The sequence below is a fragment of the Balaenoptera borealis genome (assembly GCF_965194805.1).
Source record: "Balaenoptera borealis genome assembly, chromosome: 12".
Taxonomy (NCBI): domain Eukaryota; kingdom Metazoa; phylum Chordata; class Mammalia; order Artiodactyla; family Balaenopteridae; genus Balaenoptera; species Balaenoptera borealis.
In genome coordinates this window covers 53,842,273-53,865,108 of record NC_138869.1, presented here as the reverse complement: position 1 = coordinate 53,865,108, position 22,836 = coordinate 53,842,273, and the positions used below count along the sequence as shown (strand labels likewise).

At 44.3% G+C, this 22,836-nt stretch overlaps 1 protein-coding gene across 4 annotated transcripts in view; it reads left to right on the top strand.

The window, feature by feature from the left end:
• The window catches only part of STAC (SH3 and cysteine rich domain), a 108,272-nt gene that overhangs the window by 28,412 nt on the left and 57,024 nt on the right, over positions 1-22,836 (top strand). For 3 of the 4 annotated variants that reach the window (XM_082348697.1, XM_082348699.1, XM_082348700.1), the window contains exon 2: positions 7,932-8,208. In XM_082348697.1, coding sequence (XP_082204823.1) covers positions 7,932-8,208 — 277 coding nt within the window. The remainder of the gene's footprint in view (positions 1-7,931; positions 8,209-22,836) is intronic. The other variant, XM_082348698.1, reaches the window with a different exon arrangement.

Genomic DNA, 22,836 nt, shown 5'->3' with positions numbered 1-22,836 from the left:
TGCTGGTGGGGATGTTCTGAAGTGGCCCTTAAAGAAGTATCCAGGACAGCCAGGCAATATTCGGCCAACAAAGTTGCACCCCCATCATAGGAATTGAAACCATGGCAGCTACACCAAGGAGATTGTTCCTCCAAGGTGAGGTCTTTGAAAGGCAGTGATCAGAGGCCCCATATCTCCATTTAGCCAAGGGATGCGGCTTTGCAGGTGGCACACATATACCTTGTGATGAGGCGACAAGGGCAGGGCACAGCATGGATTTGGCAGTCTTGAGAAACCTGAATTTGATTCCGACTCTGCTGCTTACTGTCAGCATAACTGTGGGCAGACACTTAACCTTTCGGAGTCTCCTTCTCCTCATAGTTCAGAATTTTGCAGTGATTTACTCTCCTGCAATAATAGTTTGGGTTTGTCAAAAATCTGCATATACCCATGGGAGGGTAGCATGTAAGTGCTGTACCAGGTAAGAATATCAGCTGGACAAGTTAAAGAAAATTTTGGTTAAAGGGACCAAAAAATCCAACTTACAGTAATTTAAACAAGTATGGGTTGGTTTTTCTCACAAAGTAAGAAGCCTAGAGATAAGAAGTTGCTGGCCTTGGCTTAGCTACTCAGCAAAGCCATCACGATCTTCCTTTTCTCTGCCACCTTGGCCTGTTGGCTTATGTCCCCTTGTTCATTGTCGTGGGATAGCAAGAGGGCTGCTGTAGCTCTAGACATCATGTCTGTGTTCAAGACAAGAAGGAAAGAGAGAAAGATAGGAGCAACCAAGTCTTCCCTCTTTTATCAGGAAAGCAAAACTCTGGAGAAATCTACATTGGATGTACAGTGCCTTGGCCAGAACTGTGTCATAAGCCATTTCCAGCTGTCAGGAAAGCTGGACACACTGCTGTTCCAAGAAAAAATGGAGGTTTTGTAAGGAAAAGAGAAGTAGGGACCAGAAGTTGGGTACACAGCTAACAGAGTCTGCCTTGGAGCGGGGGGGGCAGAAAAAAAAAAAAAGCAGAGTCCTACAAAAATAAAAAACGTTGAGAACTGCTTTGGGAGTGATATAAAGTTGATTGAGACCTAATCCAATCTACAAGGAATTTACAAATTTAGGGTGGGAGACACACAAAAAGAGAGTGAATATGATACAAATTGAAATAAGAACTGGACCTGTGATGCAAGCATTATGTTATGGTAGACCCAAGGAGCAATTACTTCTGATTGGAATGATGGAGGCGTCTTCATTGATCTATTTGAGCACTTCCTATGTACCAGGCATTTCAACACTAATTGCAAAGGTCTCCCCAGTGAACAAGACAGAAAACCTGCCTGCCTTCATGGAGTTCACATTTTAAGGACAAAGACAAGAAACAATTAAACAAATAAAATGAACTCCAGTTGTGACAATCCTGACATAGCAGGTGGCTTTCTCCAAGGGTGAGAGGGTGTTCCCAGACAGAGAAACAGCATGAACAGAGGCTCAGAAGCAGGAAAGAAGCAGGAAAGTATATCCTCCTCGGTCACTTATGGCTGAAATTCCAAGTGAGGATGGAGGAACATGGTCAGCTTGGGTTGGCTGCAAATGCCTGGCTTGGTCAGAGTAAGCAGGACTGATCCTTGGCTTTATCAGTTACAGTATGTCCTTTACCACTCTGACTCCCAGGACATCATCTACAGTCCCTCATAGAGCTGTAGGGTGGGTTTAATGGGACAGTGCCACACAGTAACTGCCTGATGAGGTGGATTGGAGGATTAAAGGAGATGATACACGTGAAGTTTTAGGAATAGTATGTGACACATCCGAAGGACTCAAATGTCAGCTGTAACTAATACCATGCTTGTTGTCCTTGTTACTTCTCCTCCACAGAAATGAGGAAGTTAACACAAGCTGGCTTCCTCCTCCATCCTCCACCCCCTCACTACTTGTGTTTTGTTACTACAACTCGTGGTATTTTTATTACTGTTAAAACTAAATTACGTGTCATCTGTTCTAAATTACGTGTCATCTGTTTCATTAAGTATTTATAACAGGTGAATTGTCTTTGTGAACTGTTTATACCAGTCATTTTAACTTAACCATGTTTAAATTATTTCAAGCACAAGTTCTTTTATGCCTCAAGTTTTCCATATTTTCCCATGCTTTTGTTTTCTCTGCTCCTGAGTGGTCATTTGTCTGGGTTGAGAATACTTGGGTCATAACTTTGTCTTACATTGTTTCACATTGGAGAAGAGAAACTTGAAGTGAGTCTGAGGTTTCTTTCTTCATGGGTGACCCACTTTCCTGCCTGTGTGTTTGGATGTCCTTTTCTTTTGACACCTTGACGTTCTGACAGGACACTTGAACCTGCTGGCAGGAAGAGAGATATCTCTTTTCACCAGGCTGACCCGACACATGTTCGTTCCCTCATTGATGGGTTTAAGTCTTCTTCCCTCATTTAGCCCAGGAATTCTCTCTTATCTTTGAATAATGCTGCCGGTCTAGTCATTCTGAAGTCTTCTTCAGGATCCAATTATTTCTTTATGTCTTCTCTAATGATTTTCATCTTCTTGTATCTTTGTAATAAGTCCTGTGTTTTATGTGAGCTTCTCAAACATAACCCCACATCGTAGGATCACCTTTCTGCAGAGTGAGTCCTTTTTGCTTTTACCTTTCCTGTTTTAAATTTTACTGTGGTATTTACTGCTTGCTACAAATTCTTTTCTTAACTCTAGCGAATCCCTTCCTTTCTAACTAAGTTTGATCATCTCAGCTTTCGTATCTTATTTTTCAGAGATTATATGTTTCCAAATGTATTGAAAGCACAGAGTGTATATAAAATTTACTTTTTATTCCAATAGTAAGCGTTCTCACAACTATGTTCTTCCTTTACCACCTGAGTGGTATAATATTTACTTATGTTTTAGAGGTTTTCACACACACCATATTATTGGTTTATGTTTTATGTTCTTTCATTTCTAAATGAAACGAGTTTTTCAAGATCTGGAATTTCTGCCTAAATATAGTGAGAAAAGTCGCCTTTGATCACTTTAGGAGTCAGGTAGATGTTGTTAGAGTCCTTGTATTATGTCTTGAGCTAGAAGGGAGGTTAATGTAAGTACATATCATTAGTTGACTGAGACAGCAGCCTCAGGAATCACATAGAATAAGCAAATGGTACATCTTCAGTAAATGTCGGCCATTAACAGCAGCAGCAGCATTGATCAATTTTGACTCCATAAAATTTTAAATTCATCCTCTGTAAACACGTTGAGTAAATAAAGTCAAAGATGAATGACAAACTGAGGGGACAAGGAGAGGAAAGTTTTCATCTCACTTGGGGAGATAACATGGGCAGATATTCATTTTATAGCACTAAACTCAGTCTTGTGAGTGAAAAAAAAAGCATGGGAGATGTAACTCACTCTTTAATTGTGGTCTAATATTCCATCGAATGGGGTACTGGATTAATTAACTGTTCCTCTATGGATGGACATTTGATTGCTTCTAGTATTTTCTTGAGGCAGAGACCTGCATTTGTTCACCAAAATCCATTTTCATTTCTTCCTGGCTATACAAATGGCAGATAAAGTTTTTATAAATCTATAAAATATGTACATAACAATAAAAAGATCTATAAACTACTAGATAATGATTAAATTTTGAGCAGTTATTTTCTGCCCAGATAGCAGTTCATAGGTACCATTCCCTAATAAAACTAACCAGGGTTCCTTGGAGAAATGCTGGCTGCAAGACTGGAACAGGGAAAATATAAGATAAGCCTGGAGAACCCTGTAGTGTCAGCAAGTAAGGAAATCTTCAAAGATAGTCAGGGCATGTGGAAAAGGACACAGATTCAAACCTAAAGGAGCTTCCAGTGACCAAACCTAGGACAATTAGAGTAACAAAATGATGGTAGTAGGAAATTGTAACTCAGAGTAAAGCAAAGATCCATCAGTCCATACAAATAGAAACAAATAATTAATAAATAGGTGAAGAGGAGGAGAATACTAATTAATTAATATAGAAGGATAATGGAAATAGACTATCACCATTAGGCAAACACCAGGTAATAAGTTTTGCAGGCAAGAATCATGGATGGATGTTGAAATTAGAGGACAAATGCATGATCAGAAACAGGATATTTACATCATCTCAAAGTAGTTCCCCTATGTGAAACTCTTTCATTACAAAGAGAAAAATAGTAACTTTACAGTGGAGCAGCCTGGCTAATATCACCTCAGCCCACTGACCAAAGTTAATATCACCAGTAACAGGACATACTGACGTCAGGTACCTCCTAATATGCTGCACTGAGAAGAACACATCACTTTTGTCCTATTCTTACCGAAAATATATAACCTCAATCTAATAATGAGAAAACATCAGACAAACCCAAATTGAAGGACATTCTACCAAATACTGTTTTGTAGACCTCAAAAAGGTAGAGGTTATGAAAGACAGGAAAGACTGAGGACCTAACATAGATCGAAGAGACTAAGGAAACGAAACTAAATGCAATATGGAATCCTGGATTGGATCCTGGACCAGAAAAAAAGGCATTATGGGACAAGTGGAAAATCTAATAAGATCTGTAGATTACTTAACAGTTTTATATCAGTGTTAGTTTCCTGGTTACAATCAATTTACTATATTGTACTATGTAAGACGTTAACATTAGGGGAAAGTGAGTGAAAGTTACACGGGGATTCTACTATTTTGCAATCTTTGTATTACTAAAATTATTTTTAAATAAAAAGTTCAAAAAAAAATAGGTCATGCAGTTTTCACTGCATTGCTCTTCCATAGGTGAGCAATCCAGAGCCCTGCTGAATTGAAGAATTCAGAATAATTTTCTAACACCTAATAGCTAATGTTTAAAATCAGTAGTTTTTTTTTTCCTCATTTGGTGTAATCTAACTCTGGGGTTTTTTCTTAATTATCTGAAAGAAGCAGATCTGTTGTTCATTTGACAAAAGAAACTGCCCTTAGCCCTTATCTTTAGCTAAATAGATTGTTAAAACCAGAGAAAGCATCAGATGGGGCTTTAAACAGAATTGGGATTCTATTTGCTGCTCTGATTCTCCAAGCTGCTGTTAAACCAAAAACCGTTTACTAGGTTCCTATAAATCTAACGTGCAGCTTTAGAGGGGTTCTGCAGTGCTTTCAAAATGAAAAGTCAAGGATCAGAAACAGTGTATGAAATACACAAAGGATTCAGCCTGTAAACTGACAATCCATTAGCCACTTTTTTCAACACCTAAGTAAGTTTTTCTTGAGTTAACACAATACAAAATAGCAGAACCAGAGTATGGAAAAGTCTCCAGATGTAGACTCAGATACTTATGTTCAAGTTCTTTTTTTTCAATTGAAGTATAGTTGACTTACAATATTATATTAGTTTCAGGTGTACAACATAGTGGTTCAATGTTTTTATAGATTATATTCCATATAAAGTTATAAAATATTGGCTATATTCCCTGTGCTGTATGTTACATCTTTGCAGCTTATTTATTTTATACCTAGCAGTTTGAACCTCTTACTATCCTACTATATATGTATATATGTATATGTATGTGTGTGTGTGTGTGTGTGTGTGTGTGTGTGTGTATCTGAATCACTCGCCTCCTGCCTAAGTCTCCCTTCCTCCGGCGTCAGTCCAATTTATAGCCAGAAAGACTTGATGTGCAGAAGGTGTGTTCTGCTCCTTTGCTGGTTCCAGGCCCTCACCTCTGTGGGGCTCAGTCTCAGAGCGATTGCTTCATAGCCCCCTCGCAGTTAGCTTTGCTGGAGATGGAGGGTCCTCTTCAAAATAAGTGCTGTGCTCCCAAGGGCTCGTGACTCCCTTCCCCTGCATCAGTGAGGATGCGCTAGGTTACGGTTCAGTAACAAACACTCCAAGATAACCCAGGAGCTCCTCCGTCCTGCTCCTTTGGCAGTTCCAGCCCCTCTGCTGGGTCTGGGCTATAGGGCGGAGGGAAAGGGACAAGAGTCTTGGCGGCCCACAGTTTCTGACCTTTTATGTAGGTTACTGCTGCTTCTCAGGCTAGCCCTTTCGGGCTGACGATGCTCCATTGCTGGTCTTAGTGGGGCTTCTCTAGAGGGCCCTGCAGGGTGTTCCCCCCCTATACAGTTCCCTGAAGTAGAACACTGGCTTCACATGGTGCCGGCCAACTTCAAATGGGCAGCAAGGCACAATCCCACCACATGTTTGGAAGGTGGGGAGAACAGCACTGTATTGCTGTGTACACACGATAGATACTCAGCTTAATGGTTCAAAACACCAGCCATCTCTTTAGTTGATGATTCTATGGGTTGACAGTTTAAGCGGGACTCAGCTGGGCAGTTCTGCTGGTCTCATCTACGCTCCTTGATTCCCTGCAGGGAGCAGGGTGGCTCTGCTTTGGGGGTGTCACTCGAGTGATGGGGGCTTCTGGACTGTGTGTCTCTCATCGTCCTTTCAGGCTATATCGGGTTTGTCCATATGGCAGTTTGGCAGGTTTGCAAGAGGGCAGACAGAAGCATACAGGGCATCTTGAGCTTTGGGCTTGGAAGTGGCTTAAAGTTGCTCTGCCACCTGCTGTTGGTCAAATTCCCCAAACCAACAAGATTCGAGGAACTCCAGCTTTGATGGGAGGAACTGCGAGGTCACCTTGCAAAGGGGCATGGGAAGGGGAAGGGTAGAGAACTGTGGCATCCACCCCAAACACTAAGACCACCACATCTTCCTGATCTTCTGCGGGAGAAGTTGGGGGGCTGATGGCTAGGTTAGGTGGCTAGACTCGGCAAGGCCAGATCAAGACATCTTGTGTGTCCAGTAGGGGTGTCTGACCACACTTGATGGAGGCCTTTATTAGGATAGTGTGATGAGCACTTTTTTGTCTACAGCTTTGGGGCTTAGACATTAATTCCAGGCAACAGGCATGGATATTCAATCACAAAAGGAAAACTGCCTTAAAGGTGAAGTGACCTACTACAGGTCATGCAGCTGCTAAGTGGTTCGTTTCTTTTATCTGGGGAGAGGGGAAACGATGCACTAAGGGCTGGTGATTAAAAAGCATAATAAATGCCAGAGACTTAAAAGACCACTGTGGCTGGGATGGGCAGAGCAAGGTGGACGGTGGTGTGAGCTGTCATTGGGATCCAGAATCTACCAGCCCATGGAGCCCATGGCAAGGAGCTTTTCTTTAAATTTATAAAGAACAAAGGAAACTCTGTGAAGGATTGTAAACAACAGGCTCACATCCTGTTTCCAAAAGACACTTCCGGCTGCCACGTGAAAACTAGATTGGAGGTGCAGACTGGACCAAACCGAGTTAGAATTCCTCCAGCCCCGTGTGGTGCCACTCCATGGGTCCCAAAGGCAAAGGAGAAATGGTCGAGTTTACCATGACCAAAACCGAGAGGTAGGGCGCAGGGAGGAGCAGAGAAAGTCAAATGGGTAATTTCACACCGTGCCCTCCTCAAACACACACACACGCACACGCACACACACTGCTTCGGACCCAAGCAGGCTTGAGAAGTTCCGGCTTGTGTTCTGTGATACTTTAGCCAGATTAATTCCGAGTCAGACAGTGGCCTCCTCTGCTTTGCTGTGTGAACAGACAGATGGCTGCCAAGGGACCACAGCAGAGAAAGACCAGCAGAGACCCCAGCATGAGGGACCCAGCCTTTGAGCCCAGGAGTTCATACAATTAATATTTCCAGTGATTCCAATTCAGAAGGCAAATGGTGTCCAAAGCAGTGGGCTCTTTTGACAACACGTGGGTGGGAGGGCAGGGAGGCAGAGAGGAGGGGCAGGCGGTGGAATAGGGGCTGCTGGCATCACCCACCCCCCTCAGGGACACCTGTGAGCCTCCCCAGGGGCTGAGGAAGTCCGTAGGAACAGAGCAGTCCGTGGAGCAGGCCTCAGCCCCACAGCAGGAGTCTGCACGATTGATCGTAAGTCTGTTCTGTCATTGCATTGCAGCTCCAGAAACTAAAACGATCACTTTCTTTCAAGACCAAGAGTTTACGGAGCAAAAGTGCTGACAACTTCTTCCAGCGAACCAACAGTGATGTGAAACTGCAGGCGGACATGCTTTCGGAGGTCAGCCCCAGCTCCAGCCTGCTCCCTTCCCCCGGATGCCTGACGTCCACAGTCACCAGGGCCGGCCTGTACCCAGGCAGCGGCAAGGCCCACGCCTTTCAGGAGCACATCTTCAAGAAGCCCACTTTCTGTGATGTCTGCAACCACATGATCGTGGGTAAGCTGTCCCTCTGCCTCCTCCTCCAGGTCCCTGCATCCCTGGAAAGCCAGGTGAGAGGGGTGTACCTGAGTCCAGGTTCCTGTGGACGACTCTGAGCCTGTCTGATATGCAGGAAGGTTGTTTGGGAGCGCTCGGGGTAACAGTGTGTGTCAACAGGTAAGGGAAGCAGGGCTGGGCAGAGGGAGATGCTGGGTTGTGGTATAGATGGAAGAAAGCTTCCAGCCGATCCCCAGGGAGCTCTCAAGCCCTGTACAGTCATCTCGCGTTGAGGCCAGAGGTCTGGGACTTTGTACGCCTGCATCACCTCTCACCGGGTACGGGCAGCCCCTGGGGAGGGGGCAAAATCTTGAACAGAGTAGTTCTTTTTAGCTAAGGGCAGTTAAGGGAGAGGGAATCCGTGGGAGGCAATCAAGGTGCTGGGCAGTTGGGGTTCGAACGCCTCTGTTCTGCAGGGAGATCTGAGTGACGCATTGCAGGGTCCTCTCCAGTATGCGTGGCCGTGTCTATCTGGGGTTGCCTGGGCAGGGGGTCTGTGGCTTGGTGAGCTACAGGTGAATGACCGAGACAGGCAGCTGTGAAAGGCAGGAGACCTCAGGGAGGCACTGACCCAGGCAGGACAGGGGTTCAGGTGGAATGGTGATTACAACTCTGGACCTGGAAAGGACTCACTCCTGGTACCTCAGAGAAATGGTGATAGCCTGAGCGTCTCGGGGGTTGTGCCCAGATGAAGAGAATGACCTATAAAATGTCCCAGCTAGAAGGAAGACCTAAGCCATTGAGAGCCAGGCGCACAGAAATTCTGCAGTAAACACTCTTCTGCCTGTCCCACGGTGGAAACCCAGTGACCAAACAGATGGAGGAAACCATAAAGGTACTTTGGGTGGAACTCAGAGTGAATTGAAACCCGTTGTTTCCAGAACAGCAGCGTGTCCTGGTGATTGACGGGTCACTGCAGAACAAGAGAGAAGGGGAAAGGAGACGCCCACGTGTGCTCTCAGGGGGCAGTTAGGGTGTACCCACCCTAGGAGAAGTTGAAGGGCAGAAGGCTGGAATTAAGAGAGGAAATGAGGCTGGACATCAAAAGATGCAAGGCTGACCGAGATGGGGACTATCTTCCGGAGACGGTGCTGATCCTGCAGATGTGAAGCCAAGCAAAGCCTAGAGTGCCTGGACAGCCACCGAGAGGGTAACAGGTGTGAGAGACAGGCCTTCCCCACGTGGGGTCCCAATGCCAGGCCCACGCCGTACCTCCTGCTCACTTACGGCCTGGATGCTGCAGCGCTGGGCTTGGCCGTGAAGGCTTCAGGGAAGAACACTTTAAGATCAAGAGCCTGATTCCCAAGCTCGGAGCCAGTGTGGCCCTGATATGTCATTCATCTCACCTTCCAGCTCCTCAGCCCGGACACCCACCCTTCCCAGCCCCCCGTTTCCCCTTCAGTACCCATTTCCCATGGCCCAGCACCTCTTGTGAGTATGACAGTTGTCTCAGGTCGGATTCCCTAGAAGCAGAGCCTGACATGGGGACTCAAGCGCACGTAATTTACTGAGAGGGTGCTCTCAGGACAAGAGGGAGAGAGGGAAGCGGATGGAGAAGGGAAGGAACTAAACTAGGAAGTGGTCTTAGGTGGATCTTGTGGGAGTCTGGAGCATGAATTTCACCAGTTGGTCCTTCGTTGAGCCCAGCCTTTGGTATCAGTGGGCTTCCCTCCTCCTCCCATGGTGGAGGTCATTTCAAATCCCTGAGCAAAGTGGCTCATGTTCTGCCGATGGCAATTTTCTGAAGAAAGGGACAGCTGTGAGCCACGAGCAGCCAGCACAGATACCACCAGTGTTATTAGTGAGGTTTTGCTGCTATAACGAATTACCACAAACTTGGTAGCTTAAAACCACACAGATTTATTATCTTATAGTTCTGGAGATCAGAAGTCCACAGTGAGTCTCACTGGGCTAAAATCAAGGTGTCCGCAGAGCTGCATTCCTTTCTGGAGGCTCTAAGGGAGAATCCATGTTCTTGTCTTTTCCACCTTCTAGAGGCTGCCCAAACCTTGGCTTGTGACCCCTTTTTATCTTCAGTGCAATGAAGCATGGCAGTGGCAGGTCACATCTTTCTCACACCACCGTCTCTTTGGTCCTGACTCTCCCCCTTTCCTAAGGATTCTTGTGATTACACTGGACCTACCTGGATAAACCAGGATAACCTTCCCATCTCAAGGTCACCTGATTAGCAGCCTTACTTCCATTTGCACCCTTGAGTTCCCCTTGCCACATAACATAACTACTCACCAGTTCTGGGGATTAGGACATGGACATCTTTGGGAGGCCATTGTTCTGCCTATACCTACCCAGTACAGGGTATCTGGGCAGGGCATCAGCAGTGTCCACCATGGCAATAGAAGAAAACCTTAGTTGAAGATCACAAGACTGGCCTCTGTTGATTCCTTTCCATCCTGTCTCTGATGCCAGTCATGTGATAGTTGTATTCCAGCCAAAGGCTTTGTGATGTCACTGGGTGAGAGGCCATCTTAGTTTGAAGTGGGCAGAGAGGTACCTTTCCATATGGTACACAGAATGGGGAGAGCACAGACCCATGTTTTGCTCCTGGCTATTCCCATGAAACAATTAGCCCCTTCCCTTCCCAGATGAAATGAGATGAGGGAGTGAGGATGGTAGAAAGACCATGCGTGTAGGACCAGACAGCCTGGATTAGAGCCCCGTGCAGCTGTGTGACCTCGTGCGAGTGACTTGCCTTCTTTGAACCTGTGTCCTCATTTTATGTGGAGATGATAATACCACCCTCAGGGTTTTGTGCGGATTAATGAACTGGCAGAAGGGAAGTACCAGGCATCTGATAGACCTCAGCAGAGGAAGGTTATTGGAATTGATATCATTATCATTATTATTAAACAAGAAGATAGTCATTTTCCTAAGGAAGAGAAAGCTATTTAGAGGGTAAACCAAATTAGTGTAACAAAAAAAATTTTTTTGACACTTTTTAGGCATAAATAATTAAAAAAATAATGTCATGGTAACAAAATAATTAGTCCCTTGTCTACACAGCAGTGTTTTACATACACGTTAAATATTGTCTCTGATTCTGCATTTCCCATTCTGTGAGGGAGATGAACGAGCAAGCAGGTGTCTAGAAGAGTGATCAGAATGGTGAGTGGTGTGCCAAAATAAGATTGTGAGGAAACCCTGGGAGTCTGGTGTGGAAAAGACTTTGGATGTGCAACTGTGTTTTAAAATACCATATTGGAAAAGTCAAGAGACTTACTCTCTGTGCCTTTACAGGGAAGGGTTGGGAGCAAGGGGTAAAGTTAAAAGACGAATTTCAGGGAGAATATAACCATTTAACTGAGGCACTTGACCGGTAATTGAAGGGCCTGCCTTATGAGTAGCGAGTAGTTTAACTTCTCCCAGGCATAGGTCGTCTTGAAGATCTTCCCCTACTTCATTATCCGATATTCTTTGAAATGAGACCCTGCTGCTTCCCAAAGAGACCAGTGTCTGTCATCATTGAACGTGGACATATCAGTGGTTTCCAGTGTAGCCGGGAAGGCAGGGTTCTGCGGTGTCCTTCACCCTTGGCCAAGACCCAGTTGGCGGGGGGAGGGTGTGTGTGGGGGTGTTTATTCAAAATGGGGAGCAACACCAGCCCCTTTTGCAACCATACACACAGGCCTGTCCTCATCCTCAGAAAACCATTATCTATTTACACTCTCATTTTCTAGTCACTATTATTATTCATGTTCTTCCTTCCAACAGGCCACATTTAGGAAGAGTGCTTTGTGTCAGTCAAGGATTTCCGAAAAATCGCTGTATCACAACTACTCTAAAACTCCAGCGTGCTCAAAACAGCTTTCTTTTACTCTTACTCAGCATCTTCAGATCACCTGGGGTTTGGCTGATCCAGACTCAGCTCAGTTATTGCGTCTTCTCTCTCTTCCTTATCTCTTACCCTTTCCTTGGACCCATGGGCTGCCATGCCATGTCCTTCTAATGGCAAGGACAAGTGGAGGCATACAGAGTTTCCTAGGGCCTTGGGTTGGAGGAACCCAACTGTCACTTCTGTGGGTACTCCACCAGGATGTGGGTCAAACCCATGTCCAAGGATGGAGAAGTGCACTCTGCCCTCAGTAGCAGGGATAGCAAAGCCACCTGCGAAGGACAGAGTGAAGAATGTTAATAATCCAGCCTACCACTGGGCTTAGGATGGCCTCTGCACTACGGAGCCTTTTTTGTCTGGGAGACACTACTAAGTCTTAGAGCTAAACTACCTTCCACATCCCTTCTGCATCTGGAAGTGATGCCTGGCATCTGACCGTTACCATGGCAGGGAGGGGGTCTCATCATGTCTTTTGCTCAGAACTCTGAGGCAGTTTGGCCTCCAACTTCGTTTTTGTGTCTACCTACCTAGCTTCGGAATTTGATGCATCATTTTCAATTTCCACACAGATTTCCACCGGTCCTTTTCAAGGCAGTGCTATTCATAACCCTTAAATAGGTGATGATGAGTCTCTATTTTCAGTCTCATGACGAGTGTGAAAAGACCCACAGCCTGTGTCTTTTTAAAACAACTAATGGAAATGAGTTCACCTCTGAGGAATGCCACAGTCATTACCCTAAAGAGGATTCCAGGTACACCTCAAGTACAGTGACAATTTTGAAAGATTCTGTTTTGAAAATCACACCAAAAAAATGCTTTGTGTTAAGGAGAATTTCACTATACTTTTCTCTTCTCAGAATTAAATGTATAGTGTAACCCCCTTTTTAACATAAAAAGAAAGAGAAGAAAGAGAGAAAACGGTCAACAAGGCACACTGCTCTTTTCAAAGATGAAAACCAAGTAAACCAAATAGTAGCCTCCTTCAAGGAAAGGAGAAAGGGTATTAGAGAGGTGATGTGAGACCGGAGGGAACGGGGAGAGGGAAAAGGCAGAGGAAGGAGGCGAGGAGAGGAAGAGGAGTGAGGTAAAGCAGAGGCTGAGGGACGTGATCCTTCCCGAAACACTGCCCAGGGCTTGTAATCTGTGATAGAGCACAGCTGATCTGCCCTTTTTCTTTACTCCGCAAACCTAACCTCCTGTCTCTACATAATCACCTGAAGATTTGTTTTCTTTAAGCCTCAGCTTATCTTCATTTTCTAAATTCTGGGGAAAGACCACTGCTATTATCCCCTTAGAATGACATTCTAGAGAACGTATTAAAGCAGGTTTTTTCCTTTCAACTGAGGACCAAAGGTTATGTAATGATGGCCAAGAAAAATCAAATCTCATTTGTGCAGTTTCTAGCTGATGGATATTTGTATAAAAATAAACGGAATCTGGCATCCTCGCTGTCTAGGATTTCTAAGTTGGCACGGACACTCAGAGTTGGGTTTACAGGGTCTCACATGTGTGCCTCGCCTGGCTGCATAGGCCTTAAAGCTGGAAAGCCTGAACATTTGCCACCAGAAAGTGGCAGTAAAAGTAGACCAGGACCCCAGCCTCATTCCCTGCCCATCTCTTTCTAATTTCCTTGGCTCCTTCACTCATGCCCTCATTCCCTAGTGCCAGCGTTGCCCTTGGCCTTAGACTTGACACCTGAGACTGCTCCTCCCCTGCTGATGCTGCTGTTAGGCCCCTTGGGTTAAGCAGGCACTATGGCATGCCCCCCGCCTCCAGGACATGGCTACCCTTTATGATCACCTCCTTTCCAGAAATGTGGTCACCTGTGCAAGCCAAAGATGATCAAGCCAGTCTTTCATGGAGACTTGAGAGAAATAGGCAGTTAGGTGTGTTCACCAGCCCCAATGCTGGATGCCCAAGCCTTTGGGTCAACAGGATTCAAGAGCCAGTCTTAGACTAGGAGAATCCTCTTGTACTTGCTTAGAAGAAAAATACTTCCTCCACCAAAACAGTCCACTCTTGCCATCTTTAGGCCTTGGCAGTGGGAGTTAGGGCGGGGGACTCGTCTTCACTGGACACCCAGTACATGTATTCCATCTAAGGGCACTCTGTCTTTACAATGAACTGTCTACAGTGACTCGTTTCAGGAGAGCATTGAATTTCCTTGCAGTAATCTGCATCTCACTGGAATTGCAAAGACTCGAACAAGTCAGTATGTACTATTAGCATAACTAACTCAGTGCATGAGTCCACTCTGTCAATTAAGGAGGTTTTTCTAAGGGACTCCATTCTGACACCTTGTTTCCAAAACTATTTTTAAATTGGCTAAATGCTTTTAGTTGGCAGCCACTTAGAAGACACAGCATATTAAATGGGCACGTATTTTCTAAACAAATATTTAGCAAAAAGGCTGGATTTCATTGCCTAAAATGTCAAGTTTCCTCATACAGTCACTGCAGGCAAAGGCGCATTTACTTTCTAACTGTCCGAGTAGCAACCACTGGGGAAAACAATAATGGCTTTGTCTTGGGTAAGAATCCCTAAAACAGGACAGAGTTAGAGATCCTAGTGAAAGTGGTTTATTATGGGGAGAGCCCGCAGGAGAAGGGGAATCAGAGAAACAGGACCAGGCAGGGGGAGGAGCTGAGCAAGGATGTGGTCTCAGCTGGAGTTGACGTCACATGATCCCACCCAGGGGGAGCTCTGGAACACAGATTTTATCATAGCCAAGTAGCCGCACCTTGAGACCAGGGTGTTGGCCTTTGTATACTCCTGTCGCTCAGTCATTGGCCATGGCTGCCCCCCAGGGGGCAGTGGGAGTGTGACATCCCAGACAAAGAGGATCCCATTTGGCTGAGAACAATTCTCTGAAAAAGGGCACCTGTGAGCCATTCGGAGCCAATACTCACAGTGTCAGTAAGATAAATAAAATCTAGGCGAGGCACTAACAGCCTCAGTATCTCTGTAAACACACTTTAATGCTACAAGATGCAATATAAAAACATCCTCCACTAGGAATGAATTTGAAATGCAGATGGACCTTGGCATTGTTGTACCTATAACACTGTGTTATCATTATAATGAATAATATACGGAGAGGAAATATTACATTACACTGAGTCCAGGACCTTTCTGCTATGCTTTTGTTTGACCATTAATTTAGTTGTTTCCTGACCTGTTCGGACCTCATCCGATTGCTTGAAAAAGCCATAAACATTGAAACATTAACCACACCTGGAATGGAAATATTTGCTCACCGTTGAAGTTGTTTCTTGGTGGGAAACGCCAAACAGAAATCAAGGGGAATATTAAAAAGCAAATGTAAAATCTATGTATTCTCAGGATGGAATTAAAACTCTTGAGATGCCATCAATCATTTAGCTGGACAGTTGTTTTAGGAGCTGTGCAGCTTATAAATAAGAAAATACAAGTGCTCTCTAGAACATTTTTCTTAAATTTCAGATGTATATTTTCCTTTGGGCTGTGGTATGTGTCCGTCATAAAATGTGGTACCTAGACCTCAGTGGTTTGCCCTATGGGATTGTTAATCTCTGGAGTCTTAATTGCTTACAAGTAGCAGTAAGTTAACTGCTACTTTTCTACTAGGGGACAAAAAGGCAACGTAATGCCTGGTCCAACAGAAGTAATTTCTTTGTATTCTTTGCTTCTCTGGCCCCCTTGAGAGAGTTGTGTTGCTTCTGGGGACAGGGTTTTAAGTGAAAGTAAATAAAACTGGAGCACACCCAGGGTAGGGAGATAGTGACCCTGCCGGCTGAGGAATGTTTGCAGGAGGTGGCAATGCTTGGCTGGGAGAAGACTTTGGGGAACACCGTCATTGTCTTCAAATAGCTGAAGTGATCTCATCTGGAAGAGGGTTTAAACTTGCTCGGGGTCCCAGGCGCACAATGATGGATGATACAGTGAGGCAGAGTTCAAGATGCTAAAAGGAAGAGCTTCTAAAAGTAATCCCAGAAGTAGGCTTCGTAGATTTGGGGAGGGAGGATTTTCTATAGTAAAATATGTGTTTGGAAAATGCTGTACAGTACACTCCCTTTGTATAATCACAGCACACGTTAGCATTTGGAAGTCCTGCTATCCTGAAGACAACCAAGTGTTATCAGTGGAGAACAGAGGCAGTGGAGCAAATGGGTAATAACGGAGGTCTCCCTCCTGAAGATTTTCTTTTCCCTAATTCCACTCGGCTGTCATTGAACGCTCTTTGGCATGTCTCTCTTTAATGGACACAGTTTGGAAAGCCTTTACAGTGCCTGCAAAAGCAAGTTCATTAAAGAGTTATTAAGACTTCAGTTCAGATCCCGTGTTCTCAGAGAATATTGTACTCAGCACCTTTTAACTAAAGGGGCACAAAATACTTTTCAGCTAGCGTCTTCCATTAGTTTCCTGAAATTTTACGCCTGCTGCCAAGTATTTTAAGAAATACATTCTCTCTCATTTAAAATGACTTAAATGAAAAAGTAAACCACATGCCTTCCAGCAAAGATTGAGCAGAAATGGATGTTGGTAGGCTCCAAGGAAGGAGGTATGTTAGAGCCTCACACAGAGGTGGAAGCAGCTTCTGTCAGGGGCTAGTGTTATGCTCTGGGACCTCACATGGGACTGCGTGGTATCACTTGACCTGCTGCCAAAACAGAAGACAGGACCATGGGAGTTGGAGAGGATTGCCCGTGTTACCAGATTGCTCACCACGCTACCCTGCAACGGTCCTAATGTGTTCTGAGCCCATTGTCAGTGCCCCAGCGTTTTTGCTCTTCCTTCTGGAAGATCTGGGACACCCTTCCTTCCTGCCCCATTTCTCCATCCATGCCAGCACCAAATCAATGAAAAGGCTTTCTCCAGTTCCTGTGGTGACCACTTTCTCTGAACTGTCATGTCATTTCTCAAACAGTCTACCCCTTGAAGGCATGATCTGGTCTGATGCAGGTGCCTATTCCCACAGCAGGCAGCACAGCACCCACCGGCATGTAGTGGGTATTTTAAAAAGAGTAGTGAGTGAGTGGGAAAAAAATCGTCTGCCTTAAATACCAACCAACAGAAATAGAAGAACATGGAAAACTCCCTAATCCCCTTGCAAGCCATTCCCCTGGTGTATCAAGTCTCCAGCCTGCCCAAAAGGAAGCTTGACACAGAAGGCCAATTTTCTCATCTGTCATCTTTCTCTGTATTTCTCCTTTGTGTTGCATATTTTCATGTAAAGTTACTCAGCGCACAAAGTGTCATAACATGGATTCCTTCATTGTGAATTATATCCATAGCCAAATAAAACAGCTTCCTATCCTGTTTAATACTTCTGTCATGAATCCCACTGTTATAATAATGCTTCCACCTTAGTTTTTTTTTTTATAGTAATATTTTATTTATTTATTTATTTTTATATTTTTATTTTTGGCTGTGTTGGGTCTTCGTTTTTGTGCGAGGGCTTTCTCTAGTTGCGGCAAGCGGGGGCCACTCTTCATTGCTGTGCGCGGGCCTCTTCACTATCGCGGCCTCTCTTGTTGCGGAGCACAGGCTCCAGACGCGCAGGCTCAGTAGTTGTGGTGCCTGGGCTTAGTTGCTCCGCAGCATGTGGGATCCAGACCAGGGCTCGAACCCGCGTCCCCCGCATTAGCAGGCAGATTCTCAACCACTGTGCCACCAGGGAAGCCCCCACCTTAGTTTTTTAATACTTGCCTGATATGCCTTTATCTACCTGTAACTTTAAACCTTTTTTGTCGTGTCATCTAAGTGCTTCTTTTGAAAATAAGCATAATTGGATTTTAGATTTCTTTTTTTTCGCATCCTAAATTTTTCTTCTTAAATGGAAGATGTTTATGCATTAGTATTCATTGTTATGAGTGAAATATTTGGCTTCCTTTTGTCTGGTACTACATGATTTCTATTCTGTGTTTCCTGTTTCCTTCCAGTTCGTGTGTGTGTGTGCATGTGTGTGATGTGTGATTTATATGTTCTTTCCTTTTAGAACCTCCACAGTTTGAAAGATATATAATATATTCTTCTCCTAACAATTACCTCTGAGGTTTTCAAAAAGCACTCTTTATTCCACATTTTTCAAGTTATTAAAAAGTAAAATAAATATGATATTTTTATTCCTCTATTATTGCAGATAAGCTTATCCAACTTTTAATCCCAACTCCCATCGTGCCAGCAATAGTATTTCCACTTCTTGTTTTTGCGAATTAAGTACGGCCCTCTTGTCAATCCATATTTTTATTGCTCTTCCGATGTTTTGCAATTCAGACATTTGAGAATAAATCTTAAGATATACATACCTTTTATAACAAGATTTATACATTGATTTAGACATTTCCAGTTTTAACTGATTTTAGTATTTACCACCAGCTCTATTCTCACGTAACATCTCCATTCTTCAGCTCTTATTTTTGTTTCTCAGTTGTTCAGTATATTTCCAGTAATATTTTTCAAGAGGATATGGTACCAAAGGCATAAGGAAGGACATTGCCATGGGCCCCCTTGCTTGGCTCATGCATCTCTTGCAGATTGGGGCAGAATGGTGAGCAGAGTCCAATCCGGGAATTCGTGCGGTTTCCACTTAATGTCCCTCAGCCTGTTCTGTGGCTTTGTCCTCTGTCCACTCTGCTCTCACTGAAGCTAGTTGCACGCTCTCCCCTTTTACTTTAGTCCATGAAATCCAAAGATCTGAGAACTGCTGCTTTATGATAGTAACTAAATCATCTGTACTATCAGTTCTAACCTTCACTTCTTCTAATAAGGATTTTGATTGTGAAATTTTATTTTTTTGCTGTCCTGTATTCCCCATGCATTCTTCCAGGTTTTTTATTCCTTCTTTTTTTTTTTGGCCCCCTGAACCACTCAGCATGTGGGATCTTAGTTCCCCAACCAGGGATCAAACCCTCACCCCCTGCAATGGAAGCGCGGAGTCTTAACCACTGGACCACCAGGGAAGTCCCTATTCCTTCTTTTGACTCCTTTATTGTAATATCTAGTTCTCTTGTATTTTATTGTCAACCAAAAGCAGATGCTGTCTATAATTGTCTTCTGTTTAGTATAATATAATTCTTTAAAATGCATCTTCCCTTACAACACTGTGAAAGGAGCAAAGGAGACAGGTGATTAATGCAGTCACGTAGACGAGGTGAATGGCAAATCTGACGGCGTAACCTCCTGAGGGCAGAGGCTGTGGTGTGTTGTGTTCACTGTAGCATCCTCAGCACTGAGTCTGGCACCCATCCTGTAACAGGTGTTCAGTATGAATCTGTTGAATGAATGAATAGATAAATGACTGCTCAACCATTGATGACTATTATCAGAATTATGGTTATGATTATTTTTATTATACACAGAAAAATATTCACAATTAAGAAGGTAGAACTGCAGGTAATCTCAACAGCCATGGATCCATCAAACATTGAACACCAACTGTGTACCGGCCCGGTGCTGATGTCTAATACCTTCATAAATTCAAGTGAGGACACTGAGAGGTACCAAAGGAGAAGAGACCAGAATTATCTAGAAACTGGAAGAAGTGAGGAGGAGCCCCTCACTCTTTCAAATGAAGACCTGCTGGGCCTCCTCCCATGCAGATGCTGCAGTGTCCACTGGGGAGGGTGGGTTTAACAGGCCTCGTGATGCTCTCACTGGCCTTCCAAGGCCATCCCATCCCACACCCCCATCCAGAGCATCAGACTGGGATGTCCCAAAGCCACATCACTGATGGGAGAATATCTGAGTCCTGTTTGGGGGACTAGTTGGGGAAGTCGGGCACCCAAAGGAACTGTTAAGAGGCTGGTTCATCTCAGTGATGTTAGCCATACTTCCACATCTGTTCCTAAAGTTGTTTTTCTTAAGGTACACATCTGCTGACATTAGGAAGGCATGGGCACTGCCTCCCACCCTGTCCTTAAACATCTCATGATTCTTGAGAATAAGAGAGGGACCAGGTGGTGACGAGAGAATCTTTATATGCATAAAAAATAAAATAAAAATTTCCCAGCCTGTCAGATACTGCTGCTATCCTATCAGTGTACGAAAGAAAATGAGGGACTTCATTCCTGTGAACTGTTTATTTTACTAGTAACTGACCAAAGTCTTAAGTGGCCAAATTTGAGGGGAAAATTGTGAAAAAAAAGGTAGCCAAGGGAAAGAGACTGTCCCTCTTAAATTATTATCCATCATGATGTTTGCAGGTGTTTTGGTGATTTCTTGAATCACAGCATAAACATGATTTCCAGAGAAATAATGTTATTCGTGCCCCAAAGAAGAGATCTGTATTTCAGCAGCCTTTTAAAATCATACCTTAGTGGAAAGAAATGACAGTACAGGAGAGTATTTCCACTGCATAAATAACTGGCCGGACAGGGGAGAATGATAATTCAAGGCAGTCTTTTGTTACATTTTTAGTCATTCTCTGAAGGTCTAGGTCACCAGCTAGATGCTATTTAGTAATATCATAGCCAATAGATTCTGAATATATGTATTTCCATGTTCTTCTGAGACCCTCTGTGCTTCATATATTTCCTCCTTGTCCCACCTACCAAGAAATTAAAAACCTGCCTAGGAAAGAAGGAAAGGAGGAGAAATCTATCAAGGTGGAGTTGGGTGGACAGAAAGTAGATGGTGAATTCTGGATACACTTTAAGCCTTTTCTAAATTTGTGGCTGCAAAACATTTTCCTGACTGTGATGTTGCCGATTTATGCCTTCCTGCTTGAGGTTAAGACCAAGCCGTGGCAGAGAAATGTAGAAAGGACCCATGATTAATTCCGTGTTTGGAAGCTAGGGATCTCCTGGAATAGGCCATCTGCTGTTAAAAACAGGGGAGGCAGAGACCTGTTGGAAGATGTGTATCCTGTGCCTGCATTCAGCTGCCAGGGCAGGGAACGCTCCACTGACCTACTTTAGAAAGGTCCCTTTGCTTGTGCAGCCCCAGGGATATCACATAAATGACAGAACTGGGCCAGTAGTAAAAAAAAAAAAAAAAAAAATAGGACAGCCCTTTGTGTGTGTCTGGGGCTCAAAGCATCCGGCAGGTGTGTGTGTGTATATACGTGTGTGTGTGTGTAAGGGAGACACCTATACACTGTGACCCAGCTATGAAGGACAGAAGATGAGGGGAAGAGAAATACTAAAGCATTTTCTTTGTAGTTGATCAAACACTGTCTGGTTGCTGAACCAGAAAAATAAAGCATAGACTATTCTATCACATGCTAAGCTTACCTGGAAAGATCCAGAAGCCTATAGCTACCCCACACTCCTCGTCCCAACAACATGACAACAAGCAAGCACAGGAGTGCACACGTAGATACCTGCCGGCACGTGTGCTTACCACACACACACTTTACCTTCAATCAGGGAAATGTATGTTTCCATTGACACGGCAAGAACATGGCTTCAAGAGTTTACATCTGCTTCATTCTGATCCCTTACAGTCTAAGATCCAAGCACTGTAATGCCATAAAGAGAAATCACAAGAATGACTTATTATAACCGAGGCAGGACAGTGAACCAGCTTGACTCTGACCCAGAAGGACTATATCACTTCACGTGAGATCAGCCTGATAGCCCTCTTTGAGAAGGAGATTTCAAGGAACATTTTCTGAGCATCCATTTTCTCGTTTTAAAAATAGAAATAAAAATATCTCTCTGATAGATGTGGTAATAAAGATGCAATGAGACAGTGCCCCAAAGCAGTGGTGCCCACTTAGCAGTAAGGTTCAGGGCTCTTTGCTTGTCCCTGTCTTCCTGTCCTGCTGTCCCAGGGGGCACGTACTGGTGCTGGCCGGCCTCTTTCCCAAGCTCTGGTCTCTCACTTCAGCTACAAGAACTCTGCTGCTCAGATGCCTTGTGGATGCTGAAATGCCTACATCTTCCCACAGTGAAGCAAATCATCTCCTTCCCCCATAAAACCTGCCACTTTACTGCTGGCCTCTCCTACTGGGGCACATGGCACCTGCGTGCTCCCATCTACCTGGCCAGAGCCTCAAGGCTATCTTTGACTTCTCCCAGCCCCTCTCTCTAGAAACCCCACCCATGAGCAGCACACTCTGTCAGTTCTACTTCTGTGACTTCTCCACGGCCAACTTGCTCCCCTCTTCCCACTGCTCCTGCCTCAGGCCAGGCTTCAGCACATCTCACGTGAACTGTTTCAAGAACTTCCTAAACTATGTTCTTTTATCCATCTCTACCGCCTCATCTCCCCTTGACACTGCTGCCAACCCTCTTCTGAAAGCAAACTGACATCGAATTACTGCTTTTCTCAGGAATACTTGCTCGACCTGATTGCCCAAAGAATTATACTCAAGCTCCTTAGCTTGATGCTTATTCTAAAACCTCCAGTAGCTGACAAAGGCAAAGAAGGAATTTGCCCATCAGATTTATAGAAGTGAAACTTTTTTCACTGCCCTGACAGTCATCGTCAGTGGCACTAGTGAGCAACTACAAGTGGATCATTGCAAACAAATTCAAAATACAGAACTGCAAGAGAGAGCCAGGAGAGAGGCAGAATGGGGCAGAGAGGTTGGGGTGGGTATTTGCATTCTGGCTCTGCCCTTAGTAGATGGAGTGACCTTGGACAATTGCTTTACCTTCTCTCAATCCCAATTTCTTTTTTTAAAATTTTTATTGAAATAGTTTGTTTACAGTGTTGTGTTAGTTTCAGGTGTACAGCAAAGTGATTCAGTTATACATATATATAAATATATATTCTTTTTTACATTCTTTTCCATTATAGGTTATTACAAGTTA